The sequence below is a fragment of the Alosa pseudoharengus genome, unplaced genomic scaffold (genome assembly GCF_046254945.1).
Source record: "Alosa pseudoharengus isolate Yale_2024_CS ecotype anadromous, Long Island Sound unplaced genomic scaffold, YU_APseudo_1.1 YU_APseudo_1.1_scf_11, whole genome shotgun sequence".
NCBI classification, from domain to species: Eukaryota; Metazoa; Chordata; class Actinopteri; order Clupeiformes; family Clupeidae; genus Alosa; species Alosa pseudoharengus.
Window position 1 is genome coordinate 24,170,681 of NW_027468576.1, and position 18,458 is coordinate 24,189,138.

The 18,458-nt window shown below is 42.6% G+C and overlaps 2 protein-coding genes across 2 annotated transcripts; one reads left to right on the forward strand and one right to left on the reverse strand.

Annotated features, from left to right (window-relative positions):
• The first annotated feature begins 4,165 nt into the window (after nucleotides 1-4,165).
• fam78bb (family with sequence similarity 78 member Bb) lies at nucleotides 4,166-6,695 on the forward strand. Its single transcript, XM_076277560.1, has 2 exons — nucleotides 4,166-4,430; nucleotides 6,173-6,695. The coding sequence occupies exons 1-2, from the start codon at nucleotides 4,168-4,170 to the stop codon at nucleotides 6,693-6,695; spliced, it is 786 nt and encodes a 261-aa protein (XP_076133675.1). The 5' UTR covers nucleotides 4,166-4,167.
• A 1,415-nt stretch (nucleotides 6,696-8,110) lies between these two features.
• Nucleotides 8,111-16,632, reverse strand: slc35a3a (solute carrier family 35 member A3a). Its single transcript, XM_076278509.1, has 8 exons — nucleotides 16,164-16,632; nucleotides 15,229-15,471; nucleotides 13,315-13,469; nucleotides 12,099-12,221; nucleotides 11,696-11,870; nucleotides 10,405-10,523; nucleotides 9,232-9,365; nucleotides 8,111-9,090 (listed from the first exon to the last, which is right to left on the reverse strand). Exons 2-8 carry the CDS (start codon nucleotides 15,416-15,418, stop codon nucleotides 9,000-9,002), a joined length of 987 nt encoding a protein of 328 aa, XP_076134624.1. The 5' UTR covers nucleotides 15,419-15,471; nucleotides 16,164-16,632; the 3' UTR covers nucleotides 8,111-8,999.
• Between the last annotated feature and the right edge of the window lie 1,826 nt (nucleotides 16,633-18,458).

The following is an 18,458-nucleotide window of genomic DNA, read 5'->3' on the forward strand; positions in this document are numbered from 1 at the left end:
GAATGCTGGCAGGCAGAAGAGGTGGCGAGTGGAGAGAGAGGCTGCACTCACTAATGGGCCTGTCCACACTGGGATTATCGTGTATTTTAACCTACCCATTAACTGCTGCCCAAGACAAATGGGACCAATGTTACCCCCCCCCCCCCCTCCACACACACACACACACACACACACATTCACACACACACTCACGCACACACACACCCATCTTTCATTCACCTGTGGCTTAGGATAGTCCACAGGGAGGGTCTCTAGCTGTGTACTGGACGTCCCCTTCCCCCTATTCTCCCTCTCCATTGTCCTGCTCAGGCCGAGCCCAGCTCAGACAGGTGGGATCAGCTCCTTATTATGTCCCTGAAGTCTTAGGCACACAAATGGACAGTAGACCACACGCCAAAGTCTTCCTTTTGAAAAGAGCAGACGCCCACTTTGCACACACAGCCCCGGATCCCTCGATTAGCCAGGATAACAACTAAAGCAGTTTCAGTCTGTTGCCATCGTGAGGGTTCATCCCACAAGCCTATAACGTTACTTAATAATCTAAGTGTAATGGCATTAACGACTCAATTTCAAAGTCTATATTTTAATAAACAATTATTTCTTTCATAGAACTTGTTATTGAAATACTGTTTATAACAGGCACTATGATTTCTAATATATCAGTAACATCTGATTGTATTTAATTAAATAATTTATGTCACTCTTAATAACTTCATTGCCTAATATTCTCTCAATAAGACAAAGCTTGTCTTTTGGATTGTGACTGCAACAGACCGGGAGGCATTTGATGTGGTAGATCACTAGCTGCTATTCATCTAAAAACTTGACCACCACCTACTGGACACAGTTGTAAAATGCACTCAGAAATGTTGCAGAGTACTGTTGCTACCCAGTCTCAGAATCTAGCCTTATTTTAGTCTCATGAATTATGTTACTTTATTTCACGCATCACCTCCTATTAAGGTATAAAATGGTATTGCACTAATTTGTTAATTTCATTAAATGATTTAACTGAATGTCATCTTTCAATCACTCCAACCAAGATTTGGATTTTATGGATTAAACGCTGTATGCTAGGTTCCTGGAACTTGAAATACCTAAAGACACCCTTCTTTTACGCCAGTTCCTGATTGGGATAGCATGGAATTTACCTGAACCAACAGTTGACACTGAGATTGGTTAAGATGGTTATCCTAGAACAGTTTGAGGGAGTAGACAATCCTTTGAAGATACCAATGATACAGAAAGACTATACATTTTAAATGAACAGATTTGGTCAGGTTACCATTCACTCTCACAAGAAGAGAATACAGATTAATTTAACAGAAACTGTTTTTGAAAAGTCTTCACTGTAATCTGTGTGGCCACTGATCACATCATCTCTCTAAACAGACCTACAATGCCAGTATCCTCAAACACTAATGTAAAGCAGGTTAATGAAATCAGAGGAATGAATGATTATGTCTAATATATCTCCAGTTCAAATTACAGAGAGACTAATCACAAAGATAAATATATTCCAGGAATCTGTCATAACACTCTGCTTAGCACAAATATGAAGTACATTCACTGAGTGTGGAGATTGACCAGTTGAACAGACTGATGTTGAACTCGAGGGAACTCACTGCCCTCCTCGTCATCGTGTCCATCAGCGCTGCAGTCAGAGAGAAAGGCATTTGTGACTGCCAATCTGCCAACACAAGTCCATCCCCAAAAGGTTGTCTTGGTTACGTGAAAAGCCATCAATTAAGGAGCAAAATTTCTCCTGGTCCATCTGCATGGTCTCATTGCCTAGCAACAGCACAGAGAGTGTGGATTCATGCAAGGCTGCCTGGGTGTGCGGGAATGTGTTCTCCAACAGCCATTAGATGAATGGCAAATGACCAGACTTCCCACCGAAGGTCATTTACAAAATGTTCATGAGGAGAGCACCTTTTTGCAAACGACCTGAGGTCTATGGCTGAAATGACATTTCTTCCACCTGTTATCCAGACATGAGTAGGTTTCCTAAATGTAGAGCCTTCAATCCCTTCATCCATGGAACATGTAGTTACTATCTGATTGACTAATATGATAGCCTTATCTGAAAAGAAGCTATATGGCTTATTTTAATTAAGCTACTACTTTGAATAGTTTATCTTTGTTCGAGCCAAAATGATGGCGGGTGTCTATGTTCTGTGATCACTAGAGCAAAGACAGAGCCGGTAACAGTGTTCCTCTTAAGGGAAGAGCATGGAAGTGATGCTGGTGGTTTGACTGCCCCTGTTGTTTATGTCTGTTGAAATGTAGGTACATGCAGTGAATATCAAATACGGTCCACTGCACAGCAATGGTGACCGTGCCTATGTATCAGACGCTTGTAATCAGACCCCACTTGTGTCAGTCAGCAAAGGAGGATTAATTTCTGAGCTATAAACAGTACTGCAACATATACCTGTGTTCAAAGTGACACATTTATCTCTGCATCTGGTTAATGATCATATATCCTTTGCTGGACAACTCTTGGTCCAAATATACTCAAGAACAGAGAGACATACTGAACTCTTCTGCCAGGGCTAATCTTAACATGAAACACAGAGGAACTTGGGATTGTGATTCACAGCAAGCAATTTACTGCATCAACTTCATAAAGTATGGGAAGCCTCATCAACTGTGTAGAAATTGTGGCCGGCCTTTTTTATAGCTTCTGCATTGTTCATCGATTGAAATGATGTCAGGTTTAAACAGTGCCTGAGGGACACATCTGAGAATGAGATAAGGAATGGCTGCAAACGCCGACTGAAAGCGCCTGTAATGCTGTTGAATGCAAATTTCAGCGCTAATGAAAACCAGAAACAAAACAGACTATAACTGTTATTCGTGTGTCACCGATATGTTCAGCAAGATCCGAAGTCAAATAGACATCCCTCTGTCAGAACAATTCACTGTTCTGTTATCGAGTTGGAAAAAAGTGGCACGTTTTGATAGCCTACAGATGAAGACCGACTGCGCTGTTCTTAAAGCCATGAAGCCTTTTCGCCAGTGTGAAACAAATTCACATTCTTGTCACCAAGTGATTAAGTAGGCCTAATGAAACACAGGCTACTAATTCCATCTGTTGTGTATGACAAGTAGTTCTATATGGATTGTAACTGAGGACAAATCCAAATCACTAACAGTTCACACTCCCACACGTTTCATTCCCCCGCCCTTCAGCTCACTGAGCATCATCAGCACCATGAGAAACTGAACAGCGACAGCATTGTCACCAGGGAGGCAGTGCACCGAGGCTATATATTTGTGACCAAAAACGACTGTCCTTCGAAGATATAGCCTACGTTAAAATGCAACGAGTCTTCAGATTCAGGACTTGGAAGCACAAGCTGAGGATATGTCATTGTATTCGTATCTGGACGTGTCGACTGTGTGAAGCGGCTGAGCTCCAGGAAAACATTTGATAAACAGGAGCAGGAGATCTCCTTTAGGCTTCGCTCTCATGTAGCTTATGTCCAGATATCTCACACGTTTTGTTTTGTTTCCCGAAAAATGTAGCAAAATCGCCGGTTTTCTGTGCCGAAGAAAGGGTGGACACAGTAGTCTAACCTCCGCCGAATCAACAAGCATCACGACCGTCGCAAGTAGCCTAAAAGGAAGCGACCCGCCACACCTGACTCGCCTGATTCCCCGCTAAGATAGTGACATGACAGCACGCGCCAGGAAGAAGAGGATAGAGCGAGAAGATATCTGCAAAAGGACACGCAAATGTTTTGAGGAGGGTAACCAAGTGAACGAGGATATTCGAGTCCGGGGAGCCGTCTGCTGCGGCGAGAGGCTATCACAGAGCGCAGTGCAGCACAGGCGTGGAGACATCGGTGGGCAACTGAGAATAGCGTTTTGTCAACCACAAAAACCTGATCAATATCTCCCTCTTCAATGAAAAAAAATAAGCGCACCGGTATACATAGTTTGTTTCTTCACTATCCTATTCGCAAGTCAAAATACTGCAGAAAAATGCAAAACAAAGAGGATATATGTGAATATAAACTGAGCAGGTAATAAGCAAATTCCATTGGATGAATGAACTTGTGTTGTCAATTGGATGGAAAGTGGTCAGGATTGATGTGTATTTTGCCAAACTCGAAAGCTGTTCAGTCCTGGTCTGTTCCCTTGGCTCTCTCGCTTGTAGCCATGGGTTGCATCCAAAGCATCGCCTGTAAGTCGCGTATCAAACGCGAGAATATAGTTGTCTATGATGTTTTGGCAACCATAGACCACACTCCGACAGTGATTGAGGAGAACTCTCCTATAGTGCTGCGCTACAAAACGCCGTATTTCAAGGCCTCAGCTCGGGTTGTGATGCCTCCGATCCCCAGGAACGAGACCTGGGTTGTTGGTTGGATTCAAGCGTGCACACAGATGGAATTTTACAACACTTATGGGGACATTGGCATGTAAGTGTCCATTACGGTCATTCACTCTGTCGTCATTCAGTTACATTATTATTTAGACTTTAGGCCTAGTTTCTCAGCTAAATGTTAGACTATGCAGCCCCACAGCAGATCAGAGACCATCTCAGGTGGCCTAACTTGTGCGGTTACAAGGTACATACTGATATGCAGCCAGAAATGGTTTGGGTTTGCAGAAATGTGTGTGTGTGTGTGTGTGTGTGTGTGTGTGTGTGTGTGTGCGCGCGCGCGCATAACTAAGTGGGCTCAAGTGGTTTTGCCCTAATCACTCACTTTGCTGTTCTTTCACTCAAACACCCACTAATTGATTTTTACACACAGGCGAAGCCATTGGATAAAAATAGAAGGTCTGACGACAGGAGGCAAATTCTTGAATGTTTTGGCGGCCTTTGCCACAATGATTAAGAAAAGAGAGAGAGAGGGGAACACACTGACGTACTCCTACGCTTCAACTTCTGGCTGCATGGACAGAATCCCAGTGGGGGGAGGGGGAAGAATATAGATAGAACAAAATCACACTCACACACACTCTGACGAGAGCCGTTAAGCGCAAGCTGCTCTGATGATACCTCAGGGGGTGTTGTTCGTTCTGGAGGTGGAGACATATGCATAGGGGTATTTAATCCAATCTGGGGTGCGGGCGAACAGTCTGGAGAACCGAGGGACCGAGGGGACAGATGGCGCTCAGATAAAGAGGTCCACTCAACCACCAGGGTCACAGTTGAAGATACAGATTGAGCTCTCGTGGCACTGATGAAACCCAAAGACCTGTTGAGGTAATGTTTGGGCCAAATCAACATATCAGTGTAATAACATGTATATTGTGCTGCTTAAAGTCACAAACAATATGCTTTATCTAAAAATAGATGGTGTGAAAAGAAATGTCCAATCAGACCTGCTCAGCAAATCACCTAGTTATTGTAGGCTATTTGACAGATTTACTAGAATGGCAATATGAGTTAACTTTGTACTGCTCTGGTTAAAGTCTACAATCTTGTAAAAAAATATCCTTCAATAATCTAAACACAATGAAAATACAGTAGCCTATCTATTCCCAGATGACCCTGGGCAGATTTGTGTGATCCATGCACTGTTTTGTAAATTATATCTGTACACCTGAACAAAGACTTGATAGAATCAGGCTCATAGATGTTGGGAACTCTTGAGCATATCTTTAACAGGGTTCACTGAGAAACTTCACATAAGGGCAACAACTAACAATTATTATTTTAACAGTTGATTAATCTGTCACTTATTTTCTGAATTAATTGATTGTTTGGTCTACACCATGTCAGAAATGGTGAAAAATATCAGTAGGCCTATTTCCCAAAGCCCAACATGACACCCTTAAATACTTGTTCCGTCCACATGTCAAAGATATTCAGTTTTCTGTAAACCAGAACACATTCAAGGTGGAATCAGATTGAAAACCTACTCATGGATTAAACATTACCAAAATAGTTGGCTATTGTTTTAATGGATAACTACATCGATTAATTGTTGCAGCCTAGGCCTACAGCAATCTGTGCTGCAACGTGCAGTTAAAACTGAACTGATTAACATAGTTAGATTGGTATGTAAGGTAGGCCCATTCTACCTTTCACTATACCCACGCTTTATTGGAATGTCCTCCAGGACATCAAGAGTCTGGAACGTAATTGCATGTAGGCTAGGCTTATTCTGTTATTTTTTGCGTCTTTACAATGAATGTTCTTCCTCCTCAAAAGGTCTAGCTGGGAGCTTCCCGAGCTGCGTGAAGGTCTGGTGCGAGCCATCAGCGACTCAGACGGCGTCAGCTACCCTTGGTACGGCAACACCACAGAGACGGTGACGCTAGCCGGTCCCACAGCCAAACCATCGCGCTTCACCGTCAGCATGAACGACAACTTCTACCCCAGCGTGACCTGGGCCGTGCCCGTAAGTGACAGCAACGTGCCGCTGCTCACGCACATCAAGCGGGACCAGAGCTTCACCACCTGGCTAGTGGCGCTCAATGCCGGCACCCGCGAGAAAATCCTGCTACAGACTATCAAGTGGCGTATGAGGGTGGACATTACTGTTGACCCCTCCAAGCCCCTGGGCTCTCGGGCGCGTCTCATAGGCCGGCCACATCAGGACCAACCACGGGTCCTCACCCGGATGGAGCCCATCCCGCCTAACGCCATGGGCCGGCCGAATGCAAACGACGCTCAGGTGCTGATGTGGAGACCGAAGAGAGGGCCGCCACTGGTGGTGATACCCTCCAAATGAACCGCGGGAGGTGGGATAAAACCAGGAAGAGCCTTGAAAAGAGACCTTTTTTGACTTGGGAGGCCAGGCGACAGAGGGCAACTGCCTTAAATCCACACTACTGCCTTCAAACCTTACAGGCCACCTGGGTACTAGTGACATTCAAAATAGGACCACTGCCTTAAAATCTCTTCCTGGGAGCCCAAAGTGCTCTTGAACTGCACACGCTGATTGTGAGTGGACATAATGGACTGCCTTGCACAAATGTGGCTAAATGTGGGATAGCATTCAAATCAACTTGGCCACTGTTGCAAGGCAGTCAGCACACAGAGAATAATTGGCCAGTAAAGATCGATTGGGATAGCGTCATGCTATTAAATTTGATGATGGTTAGATCATAATGGGATAGACTTATTTTAAATCAGATTGCCACTGGGTCAAAGACATACTTCTAGTATTCAAAAAGACATCAAGGAAAAAAGGCCTGTTTATCCCTGAACATGTATTCTCAAGATACCACATACAGCATTTGAAAGATGTTTTAGGCTTTGAAGGTAGCTAGTGGAAGGCAGCTATTCTGGCGCTTACATATGATCTCACCTGGGAGGTGCACATGACTGAGGAAGGGGAAGTAAGGTGCTCTGAGAGAAAGGGAATAGTCCCCTCGCTCCTTATTATTGAGCTGGCTGCAGACAAGCCAAAAGACACACAGAGACACACACACACACAAACACATCTTGGTGTCAACCACCAGGATTACTTATCATTCAAACCTGCACAATAAAACAAAGGGGGAAATGTATGTATCAGTCATTTCTATACGGTTGGAGATTTACACAGAGCAGATGTCGGATTGTGTGTGTGTATGAACAGTCCCCTGAAGTACTACATGTATCAAAGAAGTTGGGTTTCAGGCACCTCAAACCTCCTTTAAAAAAATGGATGTTGGGATAAATGTTTTTTTTTTTTTTGCAAACTAGGTGCCACAAACAAGACAAAAAAAACGTCTCGCATGTATAAGGCAGGCTTGTGCAAAATTCCAGAATTTAATTGAAACTGGATCTTAAATTCTTTTAAAGGCTCTTTAATATATATATATATATATATATATATATATATCTTTAATACTAAATTCCAATTCAATTCAATTCTTGAATTTCACTTGCATTCCAATTGAGGTAGCAAACAGGAAGCAGAATTGCAATTTGAATTGTGCACAACCCTGGTATGAGGTAGCTGCCAAATATGTGAAGACCCTGGTGGTGAAGCAGCAGTCTGGAATAATGACAGTCAGAACAAAGCACTGAGAACGGAACTTGGCCTATCCTGGGGCATCAATTTAAAAGAAATGGTATCAAAATCTTGAATGGCCTTCACACAACATTTTTGCATGCATGCAGTGTTTCTGAGGTAATAAAAGGACAAAGCGACTCAAATATTGTCATTATTGCAAGTGCTTCTCTGAACACTGCACAAATATATTTCTCCCATGATTTACAGTATTTACATTCCATTTCGAATAAACATTTAAAAAAAAAAAAACAGAAACCAAGACATACTGAAATTGACCTGCTTGAAAGAATCACCTTCAATCTTCACATAAAGTTGGCCTGCATAAGGTGCATTCAGTAACTGAGGATGTGAAAGATGATAGTGTTTCTGAGTGCGATTGTAGCATTTTTAGGGTAGACCTTTTCATCAGTACACTCCTTCATTCCCCTAGGTTTTACCATCCATTTGATTACAACTGGTAAAGCCTTCTGTGATTCTTGGAAGGTCATAATGACCAAATCCTGGACAGAACTGAAAATAATCTCAAATCAATATATAATCCCTTGTGCGCCTCCAAAACATGATTATCTCATTTAATTTTTTTTTTTAAAAACAGCCCCTAGCCCTCACATGTTTAGTTTGAAATCTGAACCGGTCAGTTTCCCTATGTGGTCTGGATATGTATGAGAGGTGGTTCTAAGTAAATCTGGAGAATCTCTCAGAGAAAATCATTGGCCTATGGCTTTCCTAGTACGTGTTGGGTGAGAGAGAGAGCACAACTCGAACGATAAGAGAAAGCCAAGCTGATCATCTTTCAGTGTCCTCAACATGGACTTCCGCAAAAGGGCAGCCATGTAGCTGACCCATTGCCTCTACACAAGGACACAGACCGGTGTGGTGTCTCTTGTGTGTGTGGTGATATGCCGCAGATATGCCTCAGATGTGCCTCCTTTGATAAAGTCCTCCTCCTCCCCACGATCCTTTGGTGCTCTCGCTTGTACCTCCTTCAAATCATCACCTCTGGAGCTAGTCCTTTGGTTTTCCTGCCCTCTCTCAAGCTCGGCTTGGGTTTGTGGAGGGCTTGCCCTCATAGCCATAAAGGAAGGTGGCTACAATGACCAGCACTGCTCCCATGAAGAAGACACTAGAAAGAAAAATTACAAGATGTCAAGATGTAAGTGTTAGTTTTTCTGGATAGGAAACAAAGGTCTCATTTAGTGTGTGTGTGTGTGTGTGTGTGTGTGTGTGTGTGTGTGTGTGTGTGTGTGTGTGTGTGGCAAGGCACCTGGTGGGCACAAAGTCTTCAAGCCAGAAGTAGGAGATGAGTGTGGAGAGGATGATGGAGAGCGATGTGGCAAATCCCTTTAAGATGTTGTCCGCATATTTGATTACAGCAGCTATTACCAGTCCACCAAGAGCCTTAATATAGAAAGCAGTTAAGACATTTACAAACTTGAAAAACAGAGTGCACCAGCAAAGCAGCCAAATGCTCCAGATGTACGTTAGAAGTTTAATAGACAAATAATATGATGCGTTAATCCTTTGGAAGCGTGATTAAAACTTTGTCTGTCTGGCAGACAGTAATGCTATACTACATCATGGGCATTTCCCACTGGGCAGACATTCTCTTCCAGGGAGCTATTCTCTTTTTCTTCTTGCCTTTATTAAGATAGGACAGCGAAGAGTGACAGGAATTGAGTAGGAGCGAGAGGGAGATGGAGAGGGATTGGGAAATGACCACAGGTCAGACTGAGACCTGGGTCCCCCTGTTTGGTCGATTGAGGCACATTAAATGTTTCCGATTACTACTTTGTTTTGAAAGTAGCAGGGTAACCAAAAGGTGAAATGGGCCAGCTAGTCGTTATTGCAAAATAAATCCACAAAATAGTTACCTTGGTATGGTTATGGTTGTTTTACTATAATTGCTCACCATTAGGTTTGCATTAGTGTGTAGCTGAAATTCGGGAACCTGAAACTGTTACTAGGGTGTACATAAAACTATTCCCCCGCTATCTGGAAACTGCTAAGGCATAACAAAGATAACACTAGAGTACATTTACATATCAAATACGATAATCAGTTAATGGACTTTCAATGACCACAACCGTTAAAGATCCCCCATGAACAGAAGCCAGTGCTTGACCTCAGCTGGATCTCAACTGTAGGTTTGCTTGACCCCTTTCCACTTCTGGGCCATATTTAAACTGAAGACCTCTCCAGTGGTCAAGGCTGAAACTCAAAACCCTGGCGCTAGCTCACAGATTTTTACATTTGGTTACGACAGTTACAAACTTTATAATTCAAGCAAGCTACAGAGCAATTAATTGAAAAGAACCAGAAAGCCAACTAGGTTCTGAACCTCACAAAGCAGATCCATTAGGCCAATAATAAGTGGTTTTCTTTAACATTAACAAGGGGACAAGATGAATTCCTGAACTGCTGGATGAGGTACACTTACCTGAAGAGCGACCACAACACAAGTGAGACTGTTATAGCCCTGGAACATTCCATGCTCCCTCACCCGATCTCCATCATACGCAAACATGCCAATCACACCGAACACCAGGCCAAACATCCCTACAGAAGGCGAAAGTAGCTATTGTTATATCGAATGCAACCAATGAGACAACACAAGCATGGAAACACTCCCACACTAAGTTCTTTGAACTGTAAATGAAGGGACATGAACAGCAAGTGAGTGAGAAAATTGAAGACTAAATGATACGAAGGGATTTTTTTTAAGGAGGCCCAGAGCTCGAGGGAGAAATTCAAATAGCTGCAAAGTCAATATCGAGAGGCAAACATGGAGCTCTCGCTGGTTTCTCAATGAATATCTCACACACAGTGAGAGCAAGCGAGCGAGCGAGAGAGAGAGGAGAGAGACCCAGCTCCAGTTCACACACGGATATGAATCATGGCAGGTTTATCACAGTTCACACGTTCGGGTTTAAAAATAAACGCGAGATGAAGATACATCCTGGTGAAAGGACGAGCAGAGGAACAGAACACCAGCAGAGTTCTCTCCTTCTATGTTCTACCTTCACACGAAACACAGAGGTGCGCTGACTGAATTAACATGTGAGTCAGTCACAAATAAGCTGTCAGGCAGATCATAATAGCTTACCAGGTCTGACCGACACAACGATGTTATTGGATAATGGAGACGACTGACGAGTAAATAAATAACAATGCCCAACAGGGCTTGACAAATGATGAGCATAAAAGAATCTGACAGGCGATGCAAGGAATAGTACTCGGTTGTTTCAAGTAAAGGTCTCACTGTGCAGTACGCGTGGAAGCGAGAAGGGGAGTATGAATAGGGGCAAAACAAATGATGCGTTGTGAGTAAATCCTGTGCCTAGTATTTAAAAGCACAGGGGCGTGTTGCTCATGCAAACCAAAATGCAGTCTGTCAAGACAAAGGAGAATGGTGTGTGTACGTATGGGAAACAGTTCAGACAAAAGATGATAAATAGTTAGAAAAAGCTTATGATATGAAACAAATGAAGTTTGATTTGAAGTGAAGCAAGGCTGATTTGAAATGAAGCAAGGCTGAGATATGCATGAGTTAAGCCATCATTTTATACACTTACATGTTAAGGTTTGGATTGGTTGTTGCTAATTATTTTCATTTAAAACATTATTTCTCAGCAATATGACTTTTTTTTTGTTTTTATAAAGTACAGCTGCAATTGTCAACATGGCACTTTTTTACAAAACGGACAAGAGTGACCTCAAACACTACTGACCGAGCTGGATGTTCCTGACCCAGACACTCTGCTTGGTCTCCTTAAGGATCTTCTCGAAGTAGACGCCGGCGAAGCCGCTGGAGCAGCAGGCCACCAGCACGGCCACCAGCCCCACCACCTGGGAGCCCGAGCTCAACTGCTCCTTCTCCGGGGACGAGGGCGAGTCAGAGGGCCACTGTGGTCACACACACACACACAGGGAAGACAGAAGACAAGCAAACACACAAACAGAGGCATGCATTAGTACACACAAACAGGAAGCCATACACCTACAACCATCTGCAAACAGACAAAATGTATTTTTGCACCTAGGCATCTACACACTTATTGCAATCTCTGCATGACTGGTTTACTCAATGACTGATATACTAGCTAACATAGGCTAAACATAAAGACAACTGACCTGTACCAGCGCCACACCGCCCATGAGGATGAGCAGAGACAACCACTGGTACACCCCCAGCTTCCTGCCCAGCATGGACACGGAGAACAGGGCCGTGGTCAGGATCTTCAGCTGGTACGTCACCTGATCAGGCGAGAGGAGATGAGACGTCAGGGGAAGGAGATGAGGAGATGAGTCAGTTCATGGTAGGGCTTCCTAGAAATGTCCTTGTTCAGTTCACCAGTCACCATTGTGGCAAATATCAGATGGTATGCTAGTCCCTCAGTGGGCTTTTGGTCTTGAGGGCACAGAGATCAACTTGGTTCTCTGAATTGGAAATGTGTAGCATGTGTATTTTCTATTCAGGGAAAGAATGCTGTAGAATCTTAACCTCCCTGAAGTGAAAAACTTATTTAGAATTTAATTCACACTAGACCGTTTCATCCGGACCCGAGGTTATGTTTTGACCAATGGTTCGGTGATTTTTGCTAATGTGAACGCAGTCTACCAAACCAGGGTCCGCTAGAAAACAAGGGTCTGGGGTACCTTTCATTAGAACTCCGGTACAGTTTGAATGCTATCTGTTCCAAAACCAGGAAATAAACTGCCGTTTTTGCGACGTTGCCAATCGATATTGGTAAAAAGAAGCTAGTGTTTATGACATAAACGGACCCAAATGCGCAAACAATAATGTAATGTGAACAGACCAGCTGGGTCAGGGCTAGGGGGAGTACACACTCGGGTACGGTCCAGTTAAACAGACCCAGTGTGAATGCGCCTTTAGAGTCTGAGGTCCTGAAACAACAATACATACATACATACAAAATGTACATACAGCCAAGAAAAATAGGTACCATTCAGGTACTACAAGAAGAAGACATGTCAATAGCCTACACAGCCTCACCCATGCCTTTGGGCTTCGCAAAATACCGGTTTGGACAGTTTTCCTACAATTGCTACATACATTCACTTATTTTAATCTCCACCTGAGAGGGGTGCTCTTAGTGATATATTATGTGTATTAGTGTAGATTATGAACAGAGTTTCCCTGATTTAAGTTCTGTAGATTTTTTTTATCCCTTTCTCATGGTCTGTTACCTGGTGACACGTTCTGTGTTCCTTTACCGTGGTATAGATGAACTTGTGGTAGGGCTACACAGTAACTTTTATGAAGTCCTCGATCCATGTGATGGTTCAATAAAGGGGGTTTTAAATATTTAACGTCTGAGGGCCGCACCTGATAAGTGGCTGCATCCAGGTTGGAGAGAGCGACGTACAGTAGGTTGTTCTGTAACGTGTAGATTCCAGAGGGAATGGCCAGCTTCAAGGTCTCCACGGGTTTGTGTACAATCTCCTGTCTCAGCATGCTGTTCAGGGCACGGACACTGTAACCTGACACAGACAGACGATGACATTTGCTGTATGAGTGATAGGAAGGCCAAGGCAGTGTTATGAGATGATATAGGGATATGTCAACACCAGTCTACTGATGTTTGATGATAATATCTAGGTTTGTTTTAAAGCTAATGTTAATGTATGCTATATACAGTGAGGCTAAGCACTTGATTTTCCAAAAGTACAAAACATTTAACACCACTTTAAGTCTAAACCTCACTACTGCCGTACTGCTGTCTTGTGCACATATCTTGTAAAATATACCACAGTTGTGAGTATCTGTCTGTTTGTGAGTTGTTAGGCCTAATTTGTACGTTACACTGGATAAAATTGCCTGCCACATGAACAGATATGAAATGTGAAGGTCATCACTTACGCCATTACACAGCAAAAATCTAAATATCAACTTATTGTATCTGTTTATGTCTACTCCATACAACAACTCATTAACAGCACTGAGAAGTGAACAAGCAATTCTCCATCATTCCAACAACACATGGAAAAAACATGGAAGTTTATCATGCAACAACAGCGTACAAATCATAAGGGTTAAACACTGTTGACTCTCCTTATCTCTTTTCTCCCTTTAAACGTCATCTCCCCATCTCAGTGATCTGAAATATAAGCTCTCTCCTCTGCAACCATCCATCTGTAATTCGGTGCTATAGCATTCACCTTGACAGTGTTTACTACATCCTTGCTGTTGCAGGATCTCGCAGTTGGGGTTCTGACGTCGTGGCCACCCACACCAAAGTCAACATGCAGGGCCTTGTGCACTGTTCAATGTTCATGCTCTTCTCCCAACTGACTGAATGGCACTAATCCTGCTATATTAGGGCATTCGGCAGTCTAGTTTTACTGAGTAGTCTCTGCCTTCTATCTACTCCGCAGGAGAACTTATGAACTCTGCACACACTTGTCCTCTTGCCTCATAATTAAATATACCAAGGCAGATTTCCAGTACTCAAAGAGAACAATATATTATTCTCTGCAAACATACTCTTATCGACCATTAGTTCAAACCAAGTGAATGTCCATGCCCCTGCTACACTCCAATTATGGATTTCCTCTAAATGGTCAGATTCTCAATGAATGGACCCAATTTGAAATACCCATCAATTATTCTGCACTGCAACCTTGTGTGTGATTGCCCCCCGTTTAGACAGTTACAAGACAGTAACATCCCAGCTAAACTTACTATACATCACCACATCAACATCAAAATTGACTCCCAAAATTGACATCTGGCGCGCCTGGTCTTCAACAAACCCAAAAGGGCACATGTTACCCCGCTGCTCGTCCAGCTACACTGGCTATATGGCCGCCCACATCAAATTCAAGTCTCTAAAGCTTGCCATCTAGCTCTGCCACCGGTACCCTCAAGCCAATCCAAACTTTGTCATCAGTTGTTCCTCGTTGGTGGAACGCGCTACCAGTTCCTACTAGAGCAGGGACATCCCTCTCCATCTTCAAAAAAACTCCTGAAGACTCAGCTCTTCAGAGAATATCTCCTCTCGTAGCACTACTTACAACTAGCCTTGCTAATTCTACCACTTATCACCTGACTAGAACTGACACTTGACTATATAAAAACAGCACTCACTGATGCACTAACTTGTTCTTTTTTACTCTACCTTTTATATTGTTTTAATTTATTTTGTAAAATGGTTACTTAATGTAAGTCACTTTGGCTAAAATGCATCAGCCAAATCTAATGTAATGTAACATATCCGGATGCTGAAAACATCAAACTCACTGTGCTCTTTGAAGACCAGCATGACACATGCAAGAATTTTCAACAGTTCAGCAGTCACCACCGCAGAGGAGGCCAGGTATCGTGGACCATCTCCTTGTAGAGTGCGAGAGTAGCGCATGGTCAGCACCAGAGATGTGGTCTGGAACACCAGCACACCTAGAGACAGGTACTTCAGGTGGGTGGAAGCCATGGCACAAGGTCACAATTGTTCCACTAGCAGTACTTTACTAGAGGGATGGTCGACTACAGACAGAAGATAAAAAACAAAGAGTTAACAGGGCATTTGCATTTTTAAATTACATCATTGACTATCTTAGAGTGAAAGTGCTGTAAGACCATTAATACTAGGTGACAGGCTATCTTTCAGACCGGCTAATAAAGATAAAAAGGCTGATATTGATAGTACGTTAATAAACGACATGTTTAGTATCAAACGTGTGGGCGTATATAACATTGGCTGCTATTGACAGTTAGTCTTATTCGACACCTAAACGTAAACTTTTCTGACCAACAACGTGTTGTGGCGACTCCAGGGATTATTTCCCCCCCGGAATTGCATTGCATTCACCCTAGCTACCTTACTTGCCCACTATTAGCCACGTCATTATTTTTAGTGAATGGCATTTGCTATCAAGGATCAACACAACAGTCAACAGGTGCTGTACAACACAAACTTACACTGACATTTATTTATCAAAAAAGTCAACCTGCAAGACAAAAAATAAAAGTGACTGACTTAACTTGCTGCCAAAGAACAAATATCTAGCCATCATGGATCTAAGCTCGTAAACAATACTATCGATAGCACTGGTTAACACCAATCAGGTTACAATTAATTTGCCAACTCCTCACTTTAAGTTATAGATGCTAGCTATGATATTTGTCTGGCTTGTGTACACCTGTACAAGCTGGTGGCCAATACCACCAATACTCACCAAAGTCGATGAAAACTGGTGCAAGGATCCGGAAGATATGCCAAATACAAAGTTGTCGCTAGCTATAAGCAGCGAACGTTTCCTGTCGTTTATACAAACAATCGTCCATTCATTCTCACAGTCCTTACAAAAGCCTTCTCCGCGACAGCTTGGTCTTCCTACACCTTAGACTTAACTTGAAAACAGGTTTTGCAAGTGACTTAAGTGTCACCAATATTTCAGCTAACGTTGGATAACGTTAACTGGAGCTAGGCAAGTTAGCCAGGGCCAGGCAACTAAAACACACATTAAATCAATGCGCCCTCTTCATCGCAACCTTCGAACGAGCTTCAACAATTATGTCTGAAATGCATACCATGTAATGGCCATTTATTTGACTATGACAGCACTAATACATCTCTTTTGAGATATGTTGGAACTTCAGACAAATCTCCAACTGTGGCACTTCCTGATTTTACACCGAATGCGAACCGCCGCATTCAAAACGAATAAGTTGTACATTGATGTACGACTACCGCCCACTACTGCTTTGGCGTTCAAAAGATTCGCGAGAGGTTGAGTCTCGCGAGTCTCCTTGTAGTTAGGGAAAATATTAATGTGTCTGCTAGTCGCGAGTCATTCAGTTCATTTTACCTCGCTTCTTAGCATACTTGAAGTTGCAATCTGGCATTTTTAGATAAAAAGTGCATTTAGCAGATCAAATAAGGCCTAGGCTATCTCAATTTTCTGACTTGATATCTCAAATGTAAACGTTTGATATGTAAACTTTTAATCTCAATATTCAGACATTTCAAAATTAATATGTCCAAATATTGACATAGGCCTATCTCAAAGTTTTGATATAGGGTAGTAGGCCTATCTCCAAATGTATATATTTTTATTTCAAAATTCCTCTCAAAATTTCTTCTCAGTAGCCTAGCTCTTTTGATTTAGTTTGTGGCTGTGCGGAAACAGACTTCTATACAATGCTCACTTCGCACCAGTGGTGTAGCTACATGCCCCCTTCTTTTACTGTCTATGCATGCTAGTCTAGTCGTGATCCCCATAGGCCTAATAGTAAACCCAGAAATGTTGAGTAGGCTACCCTAAAGTTTTATTGCAGAAATGTCATCTATAGGCCTAGTGGGTGGAATTCAACTTGGTTGCCTAAAGTTGCACTTTGGGCAATTTGCATAATTAGCATAAATAGGCAATTAAGGCGAGGCAGTACAGGTGAATAGGGTAAACAATTTAAATAATAGATATCACCATGAAACTTTCTGAGTTGATTACTTATGTTAAGATGAGAAAAAAATGTATTGCATGTTTTTTATAATTTAATGATTACATATGCAAATGAGGCCCTCTCTCATTAAAAATGCTCTAATTTGCATACACACAAAAGCAGATAGTGTGATAAAGCCAGGCTCAAAATTGTTTTTCCAAGGTAAACACGTGTACTTGGTTGGGTGAGTTGGTGAAAACCTTTAAGAAACTTGGTAAGGAGGCAGTGTTGACCTATGGACAGACAGATTAAGAAATTAAGTGTGCCATGCAAAACTAGAAAAGCACTCCGAGAGTGCAGACCTCCGCCAAGCGAAAACATAACCGCCTCCTGGATACAGACGGTGATCCGGATCACTCCCAAACTTTTTGAGTTATCTTGCGAACAAACAGATGAACAGACAAACAAACAAACAAACAGACAAACCCTGATGAAAACATAACCTCCTTGGCGGAGGTACAGTAATAACTATATAAAACAGCATGCACACACAAACCCACAAGAACTAAATACAATATGCAAAATAACCATATCCAGCATGCACACGTACACAAATGCACAATAACTATATACAAGAACTATATAGAACATGCAACGCGCGCGCACACACACACACACACACAGTAAACTATATTACTATATACAGTATGTACACACGCGCGTGCACACACACACACACACACACATTTAACAACAACCACACAATCCCACTCAATAGCCTTCACCATCTTCATCATTTCTTTCCTCATTCCCTTCTGTCTCATCATCTTCTTGATCTTTATTATTGTATTGTGAATGGGTTGCAACATCGGACCTCACCCCCTTCACACTTGCAATAGTCAGTACAACTGACTGACTGCAACTGAGGCTCTCTCTGACCTGCAGCCTTCCACAACATGACCTGAAGATGAGCACGCAGTATGTGCATCATCAGGTTGGCATCTGTTGGAGGAAGCTTTTCAAGCTTAGGAAGCTTTTTGCTGCGACTGTAAATCTGGTAGCGAGTGTTGTTCATCGACTTGGCCTTCTTC